The sequence below is a fragment of the Lagopus muta genome, chromosome 1 (genome assembly GCF_023343835.1).
Source record: "Lagopus muta isolate bLagMut1 chromosome 1, bLagMut1 primary, whole genome shotgun sequence".
NCBI lineage: Eukaryota > Metazoa > Chordata > Aves > Galliformes > Phasianidae > Lagopus > Lagopus muta.
This window is the reverse complement of record NC_064433.1, coordinates 20008003-20027270: the sequence shown is the minus strand read 5'-3', so window position 1 is coordinate 20027270 and position 19268 is coordinate 20008003. Positions and strand designations below refer to the sequence as shown.

At 42.5% G+C, this 19268-nt stretch overlaps 1 protein-coding gene across 2 annotated transcripts in view; it reads left to right on the top strand.

Moving 5' to 3' along the window:
• Window positions 1-1985: 1985 nt before the first annotated feature.
• The window catches only part of LOC125691861 (mitogen-activated protein kinase 11-like), a 33485-nt gene continuing 16202 nt past the window's right edge, over window positions 1986-19268 (top strand). The window contains exons 1-6 of one of the 2 annotated variants that reach the window (XM_048941808.1): window positions 1987-2252; window positions 13950-14079; window positions 14614-14672; window positions 15776-15887; window positions 18248-18277; window positions 18414-18461. In XM_048941808.1, the coding sequence (XP_048797765.1) occupies window positions 2140-2252; window positions 13950-14079; window positions 14614-14672; window positions 15776-15887; window positions 18248-18277; window positions 18414-18461 (492 nt within the window). In that variant the 5' untranslated portion in view covers window positions 1987-2139. Of the gene's footprint in view, window positions 2253-13949; window positions 14080-14613; window positions 14673-15775; window positions 15888-18247; window positions 18278-18413; window positions 18462-19268 lie in introns of both variants that reach the window. The other variant, XM_048941879.1, reaches the window with a different exon arrangement.

Here is a 19268-nt window from a genome sequence, read left to right as displayed (position 1 = left end):
TGGTGGGCATCTCCAAGCTCAATACTAAGTCTGTAAGAGATCCACTGCAGAACCAAGGCGGTTCATACTGAAGCTTCAGCATGCATTGTAAATCTGCTGTTAGCTTTCCCAATGTTTACAGCAGTTACAGGGAGAGAAGTCAGAGCCCTGTTCTGCTGACGTCTTGTGTTTTCCGAAGTCCTGGTTTTGCAGTACCAGGATTCTATCTCCCACCAAAAGATGACATGCTTTCAGTACTCAGGTAGCATTCTTTCTTCCTGATGAGTTTCCATGTTTATTGTTTGTGTCAGTGTTGCAGAGTTACACATACAAACAACTGGCCAGCAAAACAGTATCCAAAAGTAAAGAACTGGGCTCACCAAAAAGGCTGTGTCTTCTTCCTCCTGCTGCAGGCAGGAAGGCACAGGCAGGGCTGGCCTTACAGGGGGTGTTTGGATATCCAAATCTGTCATGTGCTCACATGTGCTGTCCTCTGGGGTCTCTGGATGTGGGCTGTTTTTATCACATATAGATTTTAGCTAGTGGATTTCATGAAGTCTTGGATAAAAGGGACAGTTAGTTAATCTTACTGAATAGAAATGTCAGTATAATTCACTGGGGAGGGCAAGCAGGTGCTTATTGTGCTATAAGGGTGGTTCATTCTGCGAGTATGTTTTCTAATATCTCCCTTGTTACATGGAAAAGAACATCATATATGTAGTATCCAATAAAACAAGGTAATCAAATGCAATCTCCCTGTAATGATTGCAGTACAAATATCTGACAGAATTTCATAGAAGACAGGAAATTGAGAGAGACTGTAAATATCAAGCAGACGGAAAATTGACTCCTGTGGGAACTGCATGATTAGAAGCTTGGGCAGATATGGGTAGATCCAAGCTCCACAAATGATTGCTGGAGTTAGCAAGAAGCAATGTAACACGTAGTGAGTGGGTGAAGGCCAGAGGCTGACATGCTGCAAGAGACAGATTGAAGTCAGTAAACAGGATGATTTGCTTCATTTTGGGCATTGTGAAAGATTTTGGCCTTCTTTAGGAGGGTGGGAAGGAAGCACTTCTTCCTGGTTCGGTATAGAATGACTGTACTGTTATTCTAATCTTAAAATTCGAAACGATGCTACTGAGAAAGATAAGTCGCACAGATGTGTCGTTTTACTCTATGCCTTCAGCACAGAAATTCAGGTGAGACCAAGGAGCGGGCTCTTGGAAGACCAGAGATGCTTGTTGCACTGGAGCAGGGGGAAGCAAGGACAAACAGTGGTGGTAAGAGCACTGAGCGCCTACGGAATGGGTGGTTCCAAAAGGCTTCACTAATGTCAGCCATTTCGTTTTTAACCTGAAATGCACTGAGCCCTAAAGTTGCTGGTGCTGTTCACTTGGGCAGCCTCGTTGCAGAAGCCCTGTATTGCAATGTGGTCTGGGGCTTCAGAGCTGGAACTTGGGCAACCAGCGACTAGTGGTATAGGAACAGAGCAGACTTCAGTGAGGTTCTGAAAGGAGAGGATCTGCATCTGCTGCTGATTCAGAGGCAGAAGCCCCTGAGCGATGCCCGCACACCGCCCTGGTGCAAGCAGGCTGCTTGCATGTAGGGTATGGGTGCCAAAGGCAGCATAGGAAATTGCGAAATGAAATTGTACGCGGTGCTTACATTGCTGATTCCGCAAGTCGCTGATACAAAGTGTGTTCTGAAAATACGAACCAATGCACAAACCAGAGAGCCCTTTAATTTAGTTGCTGTGCTTGGGGCATCTAACGTTTTCAAGACTTGTCCCGTAATATTCGTCACTGCAGTCTTCCCCGTCGAAAAGCGTTAACAGTGAGCGCACGGAGTTAATGCCGTCAGGGGGACTCCGGTACCTCCAGGAGCTCCGTCAGAGCGGCCCTCAGCTCCTCCCGCCCCGCCCAGTCCCCCGAGCAGCACACCGTGCCCGGCCCGCGCCCCGGGGCTGCACTGCGGCCCCTCCCCTCCGGGCTCCCCGACCCGGCACTGCCCCCGGCCCGGCCCGGCCCGCCGCCTTCTCCTCCCCTTCCCCTTGCGGTCCCTCCTCCCGCCGGCGCCGGCCGTGCCCGCCTCGCTCCCCGCCCCGGCTGAGGGGCGACCGCCACTGCTGCTGCCTTCGCTGGCGGCGGCTCCGCTAAGATGTCCGAGCGCGGCGGCTTCTACCGGCAGGAGCTGAACAAGACGGTGTGGGAGGTGCCGCAGCGCTACCAGAACCTCACGCCCGTGGGCTCGGGCGCCTACGGCTCCGTGTGGTAGGTACGGGGCGGCGGGCGGAGGCCGGCAGGTGCCGGGAGCGGGGCGGCCGCCCTGGGCCCCGTTCCTCGGAGCCGCCCGGCGCGGGGACGCGATACCGCAGCGAAGGCCGCGCGCGGCGGCCGAGGGGGGAACGCGCGGAGGGGGCCGAGCGGCGGCGGGCAGCGGCTCGGGGAGGCGGGGGGCGGCGGCCGGCGCTTTCCTTTCGGCGCGCGGCGCCCTCCCCCACGGCCGGCGGCGCCCCGGGATCGGGCCGCGCCTCGTCGTAACCCGGGCAACAGCGCCCGCCGAGCGGAGCCCGCCGAACGGGGCGGCCGTGCTGCGCGGCGCTGCGCTCCGCTCCGCTCCGACCTTTCGCGCCGCTCGCGCCTCGGTGACACCTGCGGGCATCTTGCACAGTCACGGTGCGCGCGGGCGGGAGGCGGACGGCGCTCTGCCTGTTGCTGCATTCTGCCCTTGCCCAGCCCGGAACCGCCGGTCCCGGGGAGCGCTGCTGCCCGTGGTTTGGGCTCGGGAGTCATTGTGTCGTGTAAGAGTTTATCACGCCGCTTATCGCACGGCGCTCCTGGGTTTTATTACAATACCGTGTTTGCGGTCCCAGCGCAGGGCTGGATGTATTTGATGCACTGAGCTGTCTTTTAAAACGCCCTGAGCCAGATCTTGGAAATAACTGTGCTGTTTAAAGATTTTGTGAGAAAGGATCGTGCTGCTATTGTAAGCCAAGTGGAATTACGTGAAAACCCATCAATAGTGGGCCTTTAAATAAATTCTGCGAAACTCCGCCTTTTGCAGTTCGCAAAACTTTTCCCTCTGTACAGTTAGGTGCCAGAGCATTCGTGGAGTTTCTTATTTATTGCTTTCTTCTCTAGCTCTGTGAAATGCCCCACATGCAAAGTAGGAATATTTATGTAAGAACCTCCCTCCAACCAGTAGTAGCACCCAGGGCTTGAGAATTCTCTCTTAATTCTTCATTATTTTGGTTTGATGCTTGCACAGGGGAAAGCTGGGCCAGCACCATGGAGTGCCACCTGCCACTGTGCAGTCCTGGGGCCATCTGATTCTTGTGAATAGTTTCACAAAGATGTGGTTTAGTTTAGATCACAAACATCTTCCTTTTCTCTGAGATTTTACTAAGGAGAAGCTGGATATGCCGTACAACAGTAACTACAGTCATTTTCCAATTAAACCTGTGTTTCTGATTACTTTTCCTGTGGGGGGGAAAACCCACTCTGCTGGCTTTTGTAATGAGATGTCAGGGCTTGAGAGATTGCAGCGGAAATGAAAACATGCGGTGGTTTGCTCGCAGCACAGCTGGAGTTTTGTTGTGGCTGTTTTTAACAGGGTTAGTGTTGTTAATTTATGGTTGGTTTTTTTTTTGTTGTTGTTGTTGTTTTTTTCTGCCTGTGAAGCAAATCGTGGTATTTTGTCAATGGAGATGCCCATGAACTGGCATATGAAGAGGAGGGTGCTATAGGAAATGAGGATGCTGTAGGAAAGGTCCACTCTAAAATACCTGTTTAAGCACTGAGTGCAGTAATGAAATATTACTCTACATTAATAGTCTTGTTAACATTGATGAGGTATGAGCCCAAATAGGTCCTGAATGTGAGGAAAAGACTCATGTCTCAAAAAAGCCATTTATTTTTAGTCCCTATTGAAATTGATTTTTTTTCCCTCTATCAGCTCATGCTTTACCCAGGAGACCCATAAGGCACAACCATTCCCCTGAGAAACAGCTATGCTGCTTCTGTGAATAATGGTACTCCTATTCAGGAAGATGTCACAAAGCGTGTTTAAGTCTTACAGAAACCACTGGAATTAAACAAATTCTTAAGTGCTGTGCTGAAAAGAAGCCAAAGTCCTGAACTCCAAACACTGCATTTAGGACAAGAACAAAGTTCCTGTTTTCTACCTCAGTGAAGCTCAGTTTTTGGTTCTTCCCTTTCCTCTTGTACAGTAACTTATCTGCAAATCGGGATACTTGTGCAACCAAAGCAATATTTGGTAATAAGAAGTATAATGTAGATACTTGAATTTAAGCTAACTTCTGCTTATCCTCCTTTTGCTTGCAGCTGAAAATCAGTAGAGGAATTTGAGACAGAATGCCATGTTTTCGCCCAGTTTATTGACAATCTGTAAGCCCAGCTTTTGCTCTGGGCGTCAGCATTACCACTGTCTGATGAGAGCTTCTTCATCTTTGAGCGATGTTTTGTTGTGCCCTAAGTTACGTAACACGGACAGCTATTTGTGTGGGGTTTTTTTAAAGCTTGTATGCCTCTTTTCGTGCCAGGTTTTCAACCTACTTAATTCCATCTCTGCCTGGGAGGTGCAGACGGCCCTCTGTGGTGTGTTGTCTCTGATCTCCCCAACAGGTTATTTCCCATTAGCATATTGAAAACGTTGCTTTCTGCCTTCTCAGGAAAGGACAGACCTTGCCTGATCAACAGAAGCACATGAAGGACTTCTTTCCAAACAGAAACGTGTGGTTTCCTCAGAGGCCTTTGCTATCTGAGGCAGTACAGTACTTCCTCTGTGCTGTTCTTTCCACACGCTTTGCCTTTCCTCATGCAGTCAGTCTCCTTTAGTTTCAACAGCATGCAATGCCCAGCACAAACTCAGGTTGCAAAAGTAGGAAAAGTAGGCTGCTGAGTGTGATGACATAGGCCTTGGATCAGGAAGTGGGTGAGCAGAGTCTCCCTGAAGTTGTGCACATAGCACAGCACTTTAACAGGTCCCTCCACCCTGCTCACATGAAGGGCACACTTAAGATCCATTACATTTTTGTCCTGGCTTACCTCCTGAACAGCTGGGAGTAGCTTAGGCTTTTGTTTTGCTTTGCTTTGAGGTAGTACAAGTGGAAAAATAGAAGTGGAAGACTCGAATCCTGAAGTTTAACCTCTTTTGCCCCCATCCACCCAGTCCTGTGGTTGCTGGTTAGGCTGTCACTCTAATGTGTTGAGGGCAGTACCTTGTGAGGCTGGAATGTAAGATCACTGAGACCTTCTCCATCAAGGGTCTGTAAACAGGTGCTGAATCACCCGTGCAAATTAAAAACAAACAAAAAAGTCCGATATAAATTGACTACCAAAGCAAGAAATTACTTCATCCAAGGTTGTACTTGATGACTTACTGTATGATGTGCTATGATAATGTTTCTAAAGGGACTGAGTGTGAGATTTCAACTATAAACTCACCTTACTGGAATTATGACATGTGTCCTTGTAACACTTCATGTTTGTTCAAATAGCGTGTGCTTAGGTAAGCTTTTAGTGTGGCAGTAACACACAGCTCCTGTGTGTAAATACAGATGGAAACCAAAGATCTCTACAGGTTGAGGCAGAATCCCAGGCACATCAGAGCTAACTGATTTCAGTGGACTTGCTTTGGGCTGCTTCTCATGTGGATTAGATCTTTTGTTTCCAGCGTATGTACAGGGGCTGAGATTAGTCCTAAATATGATTGTATTTTATGGAAACATTAAAAAAAAATTAACACATTAACATTGTTGCTATCTGTGCTTCAGAAGATGGATCAGGGAAGTAAGAAGACAGGACGGTGTATCTGAGCACTGGCCAGGGAGGCGAATACTTGAGTTGGGTGAAAGTGACTTTGTTAGAGTACAGGTGGGGTGCAGAAGGCATGTCATTGCTTTTGTCCTGTTTCATTCCGCAGGTTTTCCAGTTACTCAAACAGTGTAGATACTGACTTTGGAAAGGAAAGGGAAGTGGTACTGAGTGGAGTTGAGGTTCATATTTCAAATAGAAGTGTCTAAGAGTGTATTCAGTGAAAGATATTGAATCAGGAAGAAAGTGTTTGCAGAGAAGAGCAAGAAGGGCTGCAAATAACATCTGTAGGTAGGATGCTCTCGCTAAGCCACAGGAGTAGTAAGGGAGAAGATAAGAAACATGCATGAGGAGTGTGGTGAAATTAGGTATAGGATAGGTGAAGAAATGTAAGCTCAAGAAGTATGGAAGTCCTCCTTGTGTTTTGCTGGTTTTCTTCTAGGTGGAATTAATGAGAGCTTTCTTAAGGAGTAGGGCTACATGAGATGTGAAAGAGGTGAGGAGCATAAGAGGAGCGAGTTGTGGCAGGAAGACAGAAATACAGAATTACGGCTTTCTATATATATGGCTGTAGGAATACATCAGCAGAATAAAAATTCTCTGTAGAGGGTCTCCTCTGTCTCTACTTCAGTACAGTTTGCTATAATATGCACCTTCCTGACCACACAATCAATGGCATAGCTAACAGCTTTCATCGTCACAGATATTGGGATTGCTATGGCCTAGGATGCATGGTCCCTGTTCCAGAGTCCTACAGCCTGATTACTTCCACACAGCTTCCCAGGGAGCTGTCTGCAATTTCAGAATCCCCTATTAGCCAGTGGGTGCCAAAGAGGCCCCGTCTTCGCTGTGTGTGTACAGTTGGAGGAAGGAGGGGAGGGCGTTTCAAAACCCCTACGTGACCTGAGAACAAAGAGCTATCATTTAATATTTTGGGCAGCGTGCAGAGAGAAAACAGGAAATGTGAAGGAGCAGTGGGGGAGAAATAGAAAAAAAGGACAGAAATGTCAATTGGATCTTGTCTCTTTAGGTTTAAGTAATGTATTTGAAACCACTAATATTTTTCATATTAAACTTCATATTGCGTTTCACTGGGAGTGTTTCTGGCATGAGGTTCTGAGCCTGCAGTTTGTAGCTGCCTGCAGTCTTTAACAAAATGCTGGATAGAATATATTTGTCGTTAGCATTGTATTGGCTTTGTGGCAATTGACTGATTTTCTCGCTTAAATACTGGCATTGGGCTTATAGGCTGTCTAAAACACATTATTATTTTAGTGTCCATGAGTTGGCTGCAGATGCAGAGAAGCTAACAGCTTATGGCCCCATCCTTTTGTTTGTTTCTCTCATAAGGGTATTTTTAAATGCATCACTCCCACTGATGTAAGCTATACTATCTATAACTCACCTAGAAAAGTGTGGCTGCTCCTCCGTAAAGTTATTTGAAAACTTAAGTCACCGTGGAGACATAAAAGACAGACCAGCAGAGGAAAATGAGCTTGTAGATACAGAGTCTGATACAGCATGATGATACATATTATCATTGAAAGAAAATTGGTAATGCATTCATGTAAACACAGGCATAGGAATTATTCAATAATGCTTTTGCAAAGTCTGCTTAGAAGTATGTATTTATTTTTATGTTGGTTAAGGAACAGTTACACCGTGTATGTAATAGATATTTCCTACTTTTATGTTTAGTGCTAGTGGTAAATTAATCTAAGGTAATTGACAGTGATTGAACTAAAGCCAAAACAATTGATGCCAGTGCTCAGCATAGTGTGTAGGAATAACATCCAAGTGATAGGATGTAATTTTACAATGAATAACCTGTCATCATTAAGGAAGTTCTTTTTCTCTAATGAACAGATTAATGTGTTGTTTCAGAGCTGCCCATTGCTCATCCTCCCACCCTTTGTCTAGTTACTGTCTCATTTTTTTTCCATGGGTTCCTTCCAATGCACATATGTGCTGTGATTGGTGTGATTTATTAACAAATACAAACTCTACCTCTTAATGGGTGGAAGTCACTGATTTGAATTCGTGTAAAGTAACAAACCATTTATAAAGAAGAAACAAATGAACCAGTGGATTTACTTAGCTGCCTGGCTTGATCTTATCATGGGTGGCCTTGTTCTGCTGTATTACCAGTGGCTGCTGCAATCCATTTCCAGGTGGATAAATGCTGTCTATGCTTTTTTCAGGACTGTTCACATCATCGCTGAATGACTGAGGTTAACATTGATCCACTGGCCTAACTGTGTGGATCAATTAACTGTGGATCCACTTGGCCTAATCCCTGCTCCAGTGGGGACACCCAGAGCAGGGTGCCCAGCTGCATGTCCAGGCAGCTTTTTAAGATCCCCAGGGATCTCCAGAGCCTCTGTGGACAGCCTGTGTCAGTGTTCTGTCACCTGCACAGCAAAACAGTTCTTCCTGATGCTCAGATGGAGCCTCCTGTGTTCTGATTTATATCTATTGCCTCTTGGCATGGCACTGTGCACTGAGAAGAGCCTAACTCTATCTTCATATCTTCAGGTGTACTTATGATATATGATACCTGTAGACATATTCTGCATTAGTAAGAAGTAGTCTGGCTTTAAAAAAAAAACAAACACAAGATCTTGGAAAAAACCCAGAAGACAAACATCGTCAACTAAACCTTGCAAACAAAACTCCGAACCTTATTACATGTATGTGCTCACATGTTATACAAAGAGCACAATGACACTGTTTGGTGGTGCAAATTCTAAGCTACAGAATACTCTTTTTCAACATTATCATCACCATTAGCTGTGGCTTTTTGCCCGCAACATCCTGCACGCTGTGCTCATGTAAATCTGCATTGAGGTGACCCACAGTTGCTGTCACCACTGCTGAAATGCACACCCACCGCCTCGCTGTGCTCACGTCCACTGCTTGGTCTCCATAAGTGTTCTGCAAGCACTGAGGAATGTCAGTGGGCGCCATGTTTTCCACACGAAGGAATTCAATGACACACCTTTGCTTCATATGCACATCCATGTCAGACACCATTTAGTCAGACTGCCCCTCTGTTGCCATCTGTCACATGGCAACAACGTGTAATGGGATATTGGTGAGAAGGTTCAATGTCTATTGCTATACCACCAATATCTGCCTCAAATGTTGTGGGCCACCATCATAACGTAGGAAGTATTTCTTTTGGAACAGCCCTTCATAAAAAGAGTTGTTATTCATGGCAGCTGTGAGGAACTCAGATGACAGACTGTGCAATGGAAAGTGTCAGGTCAGGGTTCCTGTGTGTCTCACTTTCTCTGATGTACTTGCTAATGCATGCTGCTTACTGCAGCAAGGGCTGCCTATATCAGAGCTTGTATTTGGTATATGCTGACTTCTCTTCCATACCTTTTCCTCAGTGCTTCCTCACATACACCCTTCTGCTGCTGCTACCTGTTTTTTTGTTACTTTAAGGAAGTCAGGATGTTACTATGGGACATTTGGCCATAAAGATATTCATACGTCCTGCAATGGGAGGAGTCAGTGGGGATGTGAAAGGGTGCTAAGGTCTGTGGACAAGATCTCAAGATGTGGCTGTGCTTAATATGTGGCAGGAATTCTGTGCGCTTTCCATTTTGTTTTCTGGATGTTGACTTATTTCTTACCAAAGTTATTAAGGTTCTGCTCATGTTAATCTGTGTTTTGAGTGTGAATTGCATTTTGTTTTCTTTGATTTTTCCTTTTACATTTACGTGTACGCATTTAGTGGGGAATATTCATTCTGGGGAGTGTCTCCCCTGGGTTGGCCAGTGAAGGAAAGGAACTCCTGTGTAGTGCTGTGCTAGAGGATGTAAAAGCAGTAGCCTTGAACATTATGTGGAAAACCCAAATCTCGTATCATTGTCACAACAAATTTAAGGATTGACTTATGCATCATATTATCTCTCTCAGGTTTGGTATATAATGTCCATAGTGTCCAACCAGCTGTCAAACGTATGATGATGCAGAGATAACAGCCTCACAAGCTGGAACACTGAGTTGTATAAATTAAATTGGAAGTGTTAGTCTTCTGTATTTATGTTGGGCTTTTGTTTGTTTGTTTGTTTTGCACTTAATCCTAAATTAGTCTCTTAGAACAATTATTTTTATGGATACAATGGTTCTACAAACATAAAATCACACTTTTCAGCCTATTAAAGCCTTACAGTTGTCCGCAGTGATGGGGTATGGAGTATCAGCTGGTAGGGATAACGGGGAAAATTGGGAGTTTGCTGCAGGTGCGCCATACTGGCACCATGCGGTCAGCTTGGGTCATGCCTTCATTGTGCATCAGTTAGACCCCCACTGGCTGCTGAAATAAGGAGAACTCATCACTTCATTCAAGCTGGGCTTTTTCCAGATACCTTTTACAGTATTGCACTCAGCAAATAGGCCCTCTCAGAGCCCAAGGCATTTATTAAGTTCAGGAATGGGACTTGTTGAGTTCTTCCTGCATTGCATACTGAAGTTTACTAAATGGGATACAAGTTGGCCCCATGCATGGCTTGGTGGATTGGGTTCTCACAAGCAGCCCTCCAGCTGTTGGAACAAATGTGATTTCAAAGTCTGAAACTGCCATAGCTGAATGTTGTGCTCCTAATCCAGAAAGCCCTGAGGGATGTGGGCAGGCTGCAGAGGAGTAGATTGTCCAGTATTACCTGTCTGCAACCACAGAGGATAAATGAACCATGGATGCTGTAGAAATGACTATATGTATAGTCAATATTTATAAACTTCAGCACTAAAAATCCATACCCTGTCAAAGTCATGAAGTTAGCTTGAAACCGTTTTAAAATCTTGGACTTTCTGCCTTCTGAATTTTTTGACTACTTTAGCTTTTTATATCCAAACTTTTCTCTGAAGCCTTAAGAAGTCAAAACATGTGCATATAAATAGAGATTGTTCTTTCATCTGGTGGAACATCAACCAAAATACGAGATACGGGAGCTGACAGCACTGGAAAGGTGTGTCTATTTTAAGCAGTGATTGAAAGTTGCACCCAGCAAAAGTCTCTTATCTGTTTCACAATGATGCCATCCCTTCAAAGAAAATGATGACTTTTTTAGATCCTTGATCTGAGAAAGGACAGCAAAAAATGTTTGGTGTAACTGCCAGGGTTCTGGGTCAAGAACAGTCATATCTAAAAAAGGTATGACTGAGATAAGTGCAATGTTGTTTCTTGTAAAATAGAAAACAGACTTGAGTTTCTTTTTTCCCATATACTGCAGAGATGTGAGAGCATACTGCTCTGTTATAATGTTAGAAGGCTCACTGAAACTACACGATTAAAAACTCATTTTCATTGTTTTCAACAAATGAAATGCTAGAAGTAAAGAACAGTTTAGGGATGGGAGGTGATATCCCTTTACAAGTATCAAAGTTTATCTCCGTAGCATTATTGTGTCCAGCTACATAAAGCAAATAATAAACAAATAATAAAATAAATAATCAGCTCAGCATAAGTAAATGGAAAGAAACAGAGGACACAGCAGTCAAGTCATTGGAAGGATGATTGTTTTTGCCATCAAGCAATTGTTTCAGAGCTGGTTTACCAAAACTGAATCTTGTGCTCTGAAGGACCTGCTTCAGCAGAAAATGCCTTGCAAAAGAAGAGAGCTGTGAGTTTTCTGCAGATAAAGAGGCTGACAGAGCCAGGCCTCCCTAGTTTAAATGCAGAGATGGGGTAAAGTGCAGGGGTATGTGAAGAGTGTAATGCATTATAAGAGAAGGTGAGGGCCTGTAGCCCTTTTTTTCTTTTAAATAGCAGCAGGCCTTTGGGCTGTTAAGGACACACTTGTTTTGGAGGAGCCATTTTGAATCTCTTTGATCAGCAGCTGGTGACAGCCACAGGGGATTCCTGCAGGCGCCGGCCAGGTGAGCCCACAGAGCTGCGTGGCTGCCTGCCTACAGGCTGAAAGCCCTGTGCTCTGAGAGACCAGCGCAGGAAGGGAAATGGCTACTCTTGCTGCTAACAGTCTGCCCAGAGGGCTGCAAGGGAATCTGGGGATGACTCAGATCACAACTGTGGTGATGCACTGGGGAGAGGGGAGAGACTCAGTCTGAAAGTCAGAGATGGAAGTGTGGCCTGCTGCTTAGAAACAGTGATCAGAGGTCATAGATGCAAGGCATCCTTGAATCTGACAAACAAAATGTTCTAACAAAGTGAAATCTATCGTTTTGAGTGCCCCAGTGTTTGTAGCTTGAATTATAATGGTAAACCAGGAAAGGAAAAGGCTTGAAGGCATTAGCTCCAGTTACCGTTCTCCATGGTTTCTTGACTGTGGGGGGGACGCTTTTAAACCAAGACAGATCCTGGCTTGTTCAGCTTCAATTCATGCTTTTCCACTGAAGGTCCCAAAACTCGAGCTATTTGTTTTTTCTTCCTCTCTTCCTGTGGGTTTCCATCCTGGGTCTAAAAAGCAGCTGTCATAAGAATTACTAAAACAGAAAGTAGTTCTTCATATCATCTGAATCATATGCAGGGTAAAATGCAACCTATCTGAAAGATCTGAAGTTTTTATACTACTAAAACCCACATTTGACTTTAAAACAGGGAGGACAGGGATGTTGCTCATGCTAATGGGATTTCAAATTTAATTCTTCCTAGACGTGTATAATGTATATGATATTTCAAAGACTAGTACAAGCACGACTGGGGAGGCTTGTGAATTGCCAGAAGAGCTGAGATATTGAACACAGATTGCTGCTTTGGGCAATGTTATCTATTTATCTGTATGAACATTTCTTTTTTTACACTGTAAAATGTTAGAGAGGATATAGCAAGTACGCATTTCTGGGTTTGTGCTGCTTTCCATTGGCTTCACTGACCAGGATTATAGTCATTGCAATTATACTGCATTTTTGTTATGCTAACAGCGCAGTACTGGCTTCCTTTTTATTTCTTCAGATTTACTTTTGCAGCCTTCATACTGTGTCTATGACCAATCTTGTGGAATTTAGGGTGTCTCTACTGTCAGCTCTTGCACCATTCGCTCTCTGAGCTTCTCCACATATTTGAGCAATGCAGTGTCTTTATATCCTGAATAACTGTGTCAGAACAGGCGTCTTTATGGAATCCTTTCACTCCTCCAAGTGAAACAGGTTTTCTCCTACTTCCTATGCTTTCTTCTGCTCAGGGAATGCCCTTCCTGAGGTGCTCAGCAAAGGCACGACCTTTATAACTTCCCTGAAGATCCAATGCTGTGATGCTGGTGAGGAAGTAACTAAGTAATCTGCTTATCTCTTTCATTGATCTTGTGAGTGATTCACTCCTTCCATGGTGCTTACAAGAAATTAGTTGATTAAATCTGTTTCCTCTGATTCTGAGGAATGCCACTCACCAGACGAGGCTGCCCAGGGCCTCATCCAGCCTGGCCTTCAATGCTTCAAAACTGTCAGGAGTGTTTTAAAGACTGATCGCAAGGACCTAACAGCATCTAGTGTGGCTATTGCCTCTTGTCATCCTGCACAGTGCATTTTTCATGTCACTTAATTTTTACTGTTTTGTAATTCAAAAATAAGTTCAGTAAGATGAATGTATTAAGGTCTGTGCTTGCTAATCTGCTGCTAGCAATTGCAGATAGTGTTGTCCACATTTTAAATTGAGAATTTCAAAGTATTTTAAGAACTTTTAATTGAATAAATAGCGAATTAAAGCAATATTTTTCTTAACAGTGGGAAGCAGCAAACTGAATCTTTTTGTAATCACACTGTTTGATGTCACAAGTAAAATATAAAGGGATCATTTCAGTTCTTGTTTTCCATAACAGACGGTATTATTGCACTTGTATCATTTAATGCACAGCAAACAATGGTTTCCTTTTTGTGCAAATGCCTGTGTGTTTTGTGTCCTCCTCAATGGGATATCTCCATGTCTGAAGTTAAGCACATGCTATATGTCAGCAAGAGCTGTGAAGTTCAGCATGTATCCATTGTTCATTTATTACTGGTATTGCCTGAGGAAACGTTATGAGAATTGTCTTTGAATCGTGGTTACTGCTGCCCAGCTTCTCCCACTTGCAACCCATGAGTGGAAGGTAAAAGAAGACAAAGGAGTGAGAACAAAGGAGAGCTTTGAAAGGAAGTGTTCTTTCAACGTGGACTTTCTTTTTGTTGTAGTTCAGCTTATGATACCAAAACAAGACAGAAGGTGGCAGTAAAAAAGCTTTCAAGACCTTTCCAATCGCTTATACACGCAAGGAGGACCTACCGAGAGCTCAGGTTGCTGAAGCACATGAAGCATGAGAATGTAAGTGAAGAGTGAGTGCTATCCCTTCAAATTTTTTATGACATGAGTTTGTCATATAGGTGTAATTTCTAATAGGTACAATCTTACTAGAAAAGTGCATACAACTCTTTCTGGCTACACAAGATACCTGAACGTGGATACCTCACCTATAATGAAGTCACTGGACTGTAAAGACTTCCAGTATAATAATGCCTTTTTACTGCAAAATGATCTACTTTGGTCTCAGAGCTTCAGCTAATGGAATCTGATGGAAGCTTTTCTGTAATGTGATGTTACATTTCCTGACTTTCTCTGTTTATCTACAGTCCCATTCTGCTTTTTGCAATTAATAGATTTTTTTAATTGGTCATGGAGGTAGTTGAGTCTCTACCTGCACAAATTGCCTGCCTATTTTGCAGGTTATACTGAGTCTTCAAGATGAACACATGCCGTGTGTTTGTAAGCTTCCTGCAAAAATTCTAAGCACTGGCAATAATAATTGTGTGTTGCTTTCCATCTTTCTAAAAATAAAATGTAAGTTCTCTTGCCTTTCAGGTTATAGGATTGCTGGATGTTTTTACACCTGCAACATCAATAGAAAATTTTAATGAAGTGTAAGTAACATTTTAAAATAATTCTGACTAGTTAGTAAGTAACCAAGTAGTACTGTTTGTAGAAAGGAAGCACATACGTTTGTGGTAGATTTGAAGCCAAATTTGGCTCTGTATAAAGAAACACAACAAATAAAAAAAAAATTCCATAGAAAGAAAAGCAAGGTGACAGGCCGCCCTGTAGTACTTTGTGAATGATGGTTTATAAGGCTGCAAGTATCTCATAAATGTTTTGGTATTGTAGATTGTTTTTTTTCAAAGGCAGATGGGATCATTCAGGAATGCAGGAAAGTATTCTGTTGGCTACCTTAGACAAGATAAATTAGATACCTGGATAGTCAAGAGCTAGTTGTAATTTGGTGTTACTCAAACATACCATATGTACTGAGTTGCTCTTGGCTTACATCTGCTATAAGCAACTACATAAACAGTTTAGACAAGGAAATACTAACAAACATTTTTTTTCTCCATGAAAATTAGTGGCCAGGCTCCTCTGGGGCAAAATTATACAAACAAGAGCTAAGAATGATAGAATGATAGATGCATACTTTTGTCCCAACACTTTTTTTTTTTTTTTTTTTTTTTTTTTGTGGCTTCTGAATATTTCTACAAGACTTACGGGAAAAAAAAAATAAAGTAAAACCCAGTGGAGGTAGGGAAAGAAATTACACAAACCACTCGAAGCACTCTTATTTCAAACAATTTGATGTTGATCTCCATCATCAGATATTCCTCACAGGAACTGTCGTTTTGAGGCCCCGATCTCCCACTTGTATGTTGGTCAGAATCCCTATTCATCTTGAGGCATGATGCCTTCTCCCCTGATTGAACTGCTTTAGTATTTCATGGAGAGAAAAACAGATCAAAGCTTGTAATGTGCCATAAGGATTTTTTTTTCCCCCATATTAAATCTCATAGCTGTGATTCCTTTATTAGAGCTTATAGCTGACTGGAGGGACATAAACCATACGTGAGTAGAAGTTGGAAAAGGAATCTGAACAGGAGTGTGTAGTTTACTCATTAGTTGTACTTCTTTTACATTTTGCCTATCTCAAATGGGAAATGTTTATTTGTTTTCTTCTGTAAGGTCTGTTTTATTTTCACAGGTATCTTGTGACGAATTTAATGGGCGCTGACCTAAATAACATTGTGAAGTGCCAGAAGTTAACAGATGACCACATACAGTTTCTTATATATCAGTTACTTCGAGGACTTAAGGTATTGGCTCAATATAAGGATATATATGAGAGAGCAACCAAGATGTTGTGGTAATGACTGGTTCAATACTTAGAACAGTTTGTATTGGGAGTGCTCAAATAGCAGCACATGTTTCAGAATTTTTGATTATTTTACTAACCAAAAGTAAACCCCAAGCCTGCAAATGGTGACAGTTGCACATGGAATATTTCCATCAAACACTGACTTTGAGTCAGTCTATTTAAGGTATTACTGAAGGAGATTCACTTGTTACATGGTCTCTCAAGTGAAGATGTTTAGTAGCACGCATTGTGTGCTTCAGACATTTTCTCTGTCAAGGGAAAGTAATGAAAAACTTACGAAGAATATGAAATTGTTAAAGCTTAACATTGCAATTAATTCACATTTTCACATGCTTTGAAAGACCTGAGCCAGTTTGAAAAAAAATACAGCCCTGAGAGAGAGAGAGAGAGCATCTCATGGGTGGGGAAATAAGTGAGTTGGTTGGATTTATTGGGAAACTTTTGGAAGTAGTAGTTCATTCTAGCAGTGTACAGTGTTACACAGGATCACTTAGGATTTTTTCTTCCTGTAAACTCATTCTTTCCTTTAATCACATTGTTAAAGTTTATACAACTCAGTCATGTAGGCAGTTGGCAATGAAATTGTAGCAAAAACTTCCTAAAGAACTAAAATATGTTTCATTTTGCTGACATTAAACATGAAAGAGTCTATAAACAGCAGAAGATTTAGGAAATGCTTTGCAGTACTAGATGATAAACATTTTCCTCAGCCAGTGTTGAGTGTTTTTTTCAAGGCATATGCAAAAAAAAAAAAAAAAGAGAGAGCTCAGCTGCTGTAATAAACTTCATAATGAAAACTTTGTCATGGAAACACAAGTGTGTGTTTGAAAGCAGGCAGTGGTGAAAAGCTCTGAGATGTTTACTGTGTGGTTTTGAGGAAGTCATCTGGTGCCTGAGAGGATAATTCTTATTTGTGCTTGTGCATTCTGTCAATTTAAGTGCAGATTTTAGGGAAGAAGAATTGCAGAACTGAGCCCTTAATTGCTTTGTCTCATTTACTTAAGTTAATAGCTTAAGTAGGAAGATGAATCCAGAGTTAACTATCCAACCCACGGTTTTGTGTCAGAGCTAAGTAACAGTTGTGCTCAAAAGTGAATATTCATTTCAGAAATGCACTGTCTGTGCTTCCAAGGGAAGGGGTTGCTTGTTACTTGGAATCAAAATTCTCACATCTCATTAGCTGAACGTTTGATCAGAGATAACTCCCTCTTTACATCTAAGCTGCCATCATTACAGCTTTAGTCCTTATACCTGGACTCATGGGTACATCTGTCTGGGAGTACACAAGTCAGGCTTCAAGCCCTGCAGATCCCATTGGAACACATGAGGGGCTGGTGTGGCAGGCAGGTAGAGCTGCTTGGTGGTACTACAGCAGCCCTTCTCAGCAGCTGTATGCAATTAATTCTGTTGCAAGCAGTGTTTGGTTTCCTCTGCATTCAGCTGTTTACAGTTATTGTGAAGAGCATTTAAATGTGTCCCTGTCCCACTGATAAACAGTATGTAAGCCTGGAATTGAAAGAATGCAGTTTTGTTTTCTTTGGGTTTTTCCCCAGTTGATATCAACATTTTTCATGCAATCTTCGCTCCTGAAAGATGGTAGTTGCTTCTTTAGAGAATGGAAGAGTATGTTTCAGAGCTCCTACTGGTCTTTATCAGTAAGATTATATAAATAAATTGGCTGTCAGTCTTAACAGCTGAACTATAGGCAGTTGCAGGTTAAGCTTTTCTCACTCTTTGAGATCTAGTAATATACGTAAAATAGCAGAGACACTAAATAATCATTGAAACACCACTTTATGTCCCTCCTGACAGTGGATCTGAAACAATGCCTGGATATCTGTTCTGGCCACTATCTTGTCCAGGGGAGCAAATAGCTGCCACCCACGTTCAGTGTTCACAGTATGGAAAAAATAACTTGTATTACTTAGGTGTCAGCCATACTGTTCCCAAGGCCACTGACTCTACTGAGAAGCCAACTGCACAAAATGGCCATCTAGGTAAGATTGGAATGTGTTTCAGTATTTTTGAATTTTAAAAATGAGGAATTTTTGATGGAGAATTACTGCTTACGACAGTGTTTACAGTTACTTGTTCTGAAATATCTATCTCTGGGTAACAGAAAGCAGATAGGTTTTGAAATTAGTCATTTCCCCATCTGCCTTGAATGTGTATTGTGACATAAATCTTTGCTGTATATAGAACCATCAGGTCCAGTAGCAAAAAGATAAAGCAAGTGACCCACATCTTCCTAACCTCTGACTTCCAATTTTACCTTTTTTTCCCCATGTTGTTTCACAGTATATTCACTCAGCTGGAATCATCCACAGGGTGAGTTCATTCATTGCTATAATAAAGATGAATGGAGCGTGTCCCTCCATGTGTCAAAAGTGTTATTAAGACATATTTATAATATACCTTAAAAGGTTAAAATGGTACGTGACTGACTCTCTGTGTTCCGGTACAGGATCTGAAGCCCAGTAACTTAGCTGTAAATGAAGACTGTGAATTGAGGGTAAGAATCATTCTGCTGTAATGAAGAGTGCGTGAGGAATCATTCTGTTATAATGAAGGATGTTTTAATAGCTTTCAGTGTTACAGTTCTCTAAGGAAAATTTTTATTTGCCAGTTTTGTTTCTGATTCCATTAATTTTGTACACTTACTACTATTGTACCCTGGCCATAGAGGCATTTCCATGAACATGTTTTCTCCCAAATGTGAGTTTATCATCACCACGTCTCCTTACAAAGCGTTCCTCCCTAGCTCCTCGCAGACAGAACATCAACGTATTTGTCTAGACACATCTCATGACAGAGTACTTAACTGGCTATCTCTTGCACTGTGAACACATGCCAAGTTTAGATGAGGCCATGTAGCAGCTTTCATTTTTATATCTACAGAATAGAGTTAAATTTAATAAAAATGTTATGAAAGATGCTGGTATCCCCAGGTGCAGTCAGCATTAACACCAAGACAAAACAAACCCATAATTTACACTATTCAGGTACTATGTTAATTCACATCTCTGAATAAATACATATCTTTCTGTGTCCATGTGATGCAATATTAACTAATAGCATGAGGCTCTGAAGGAAAAAAGGGAAGTTGCTAAGCCTTAAAGCTTGAAAATGAGTAGCTTAGCATTTCTCCATGACATGTTTCTTTCTCTGACTGGGATTCTGCTATAATCACTTTATTCCAGCTGTGAGGGATTTAAATTTCCAAATATTGTGAGAACAAAAAAGAGAAATGCAATACTGAGTAAGAGTAATGCTTTTAGGTTCTCATGCTAATCCTGATCTGTTGTAAGAAGCTGTAGTT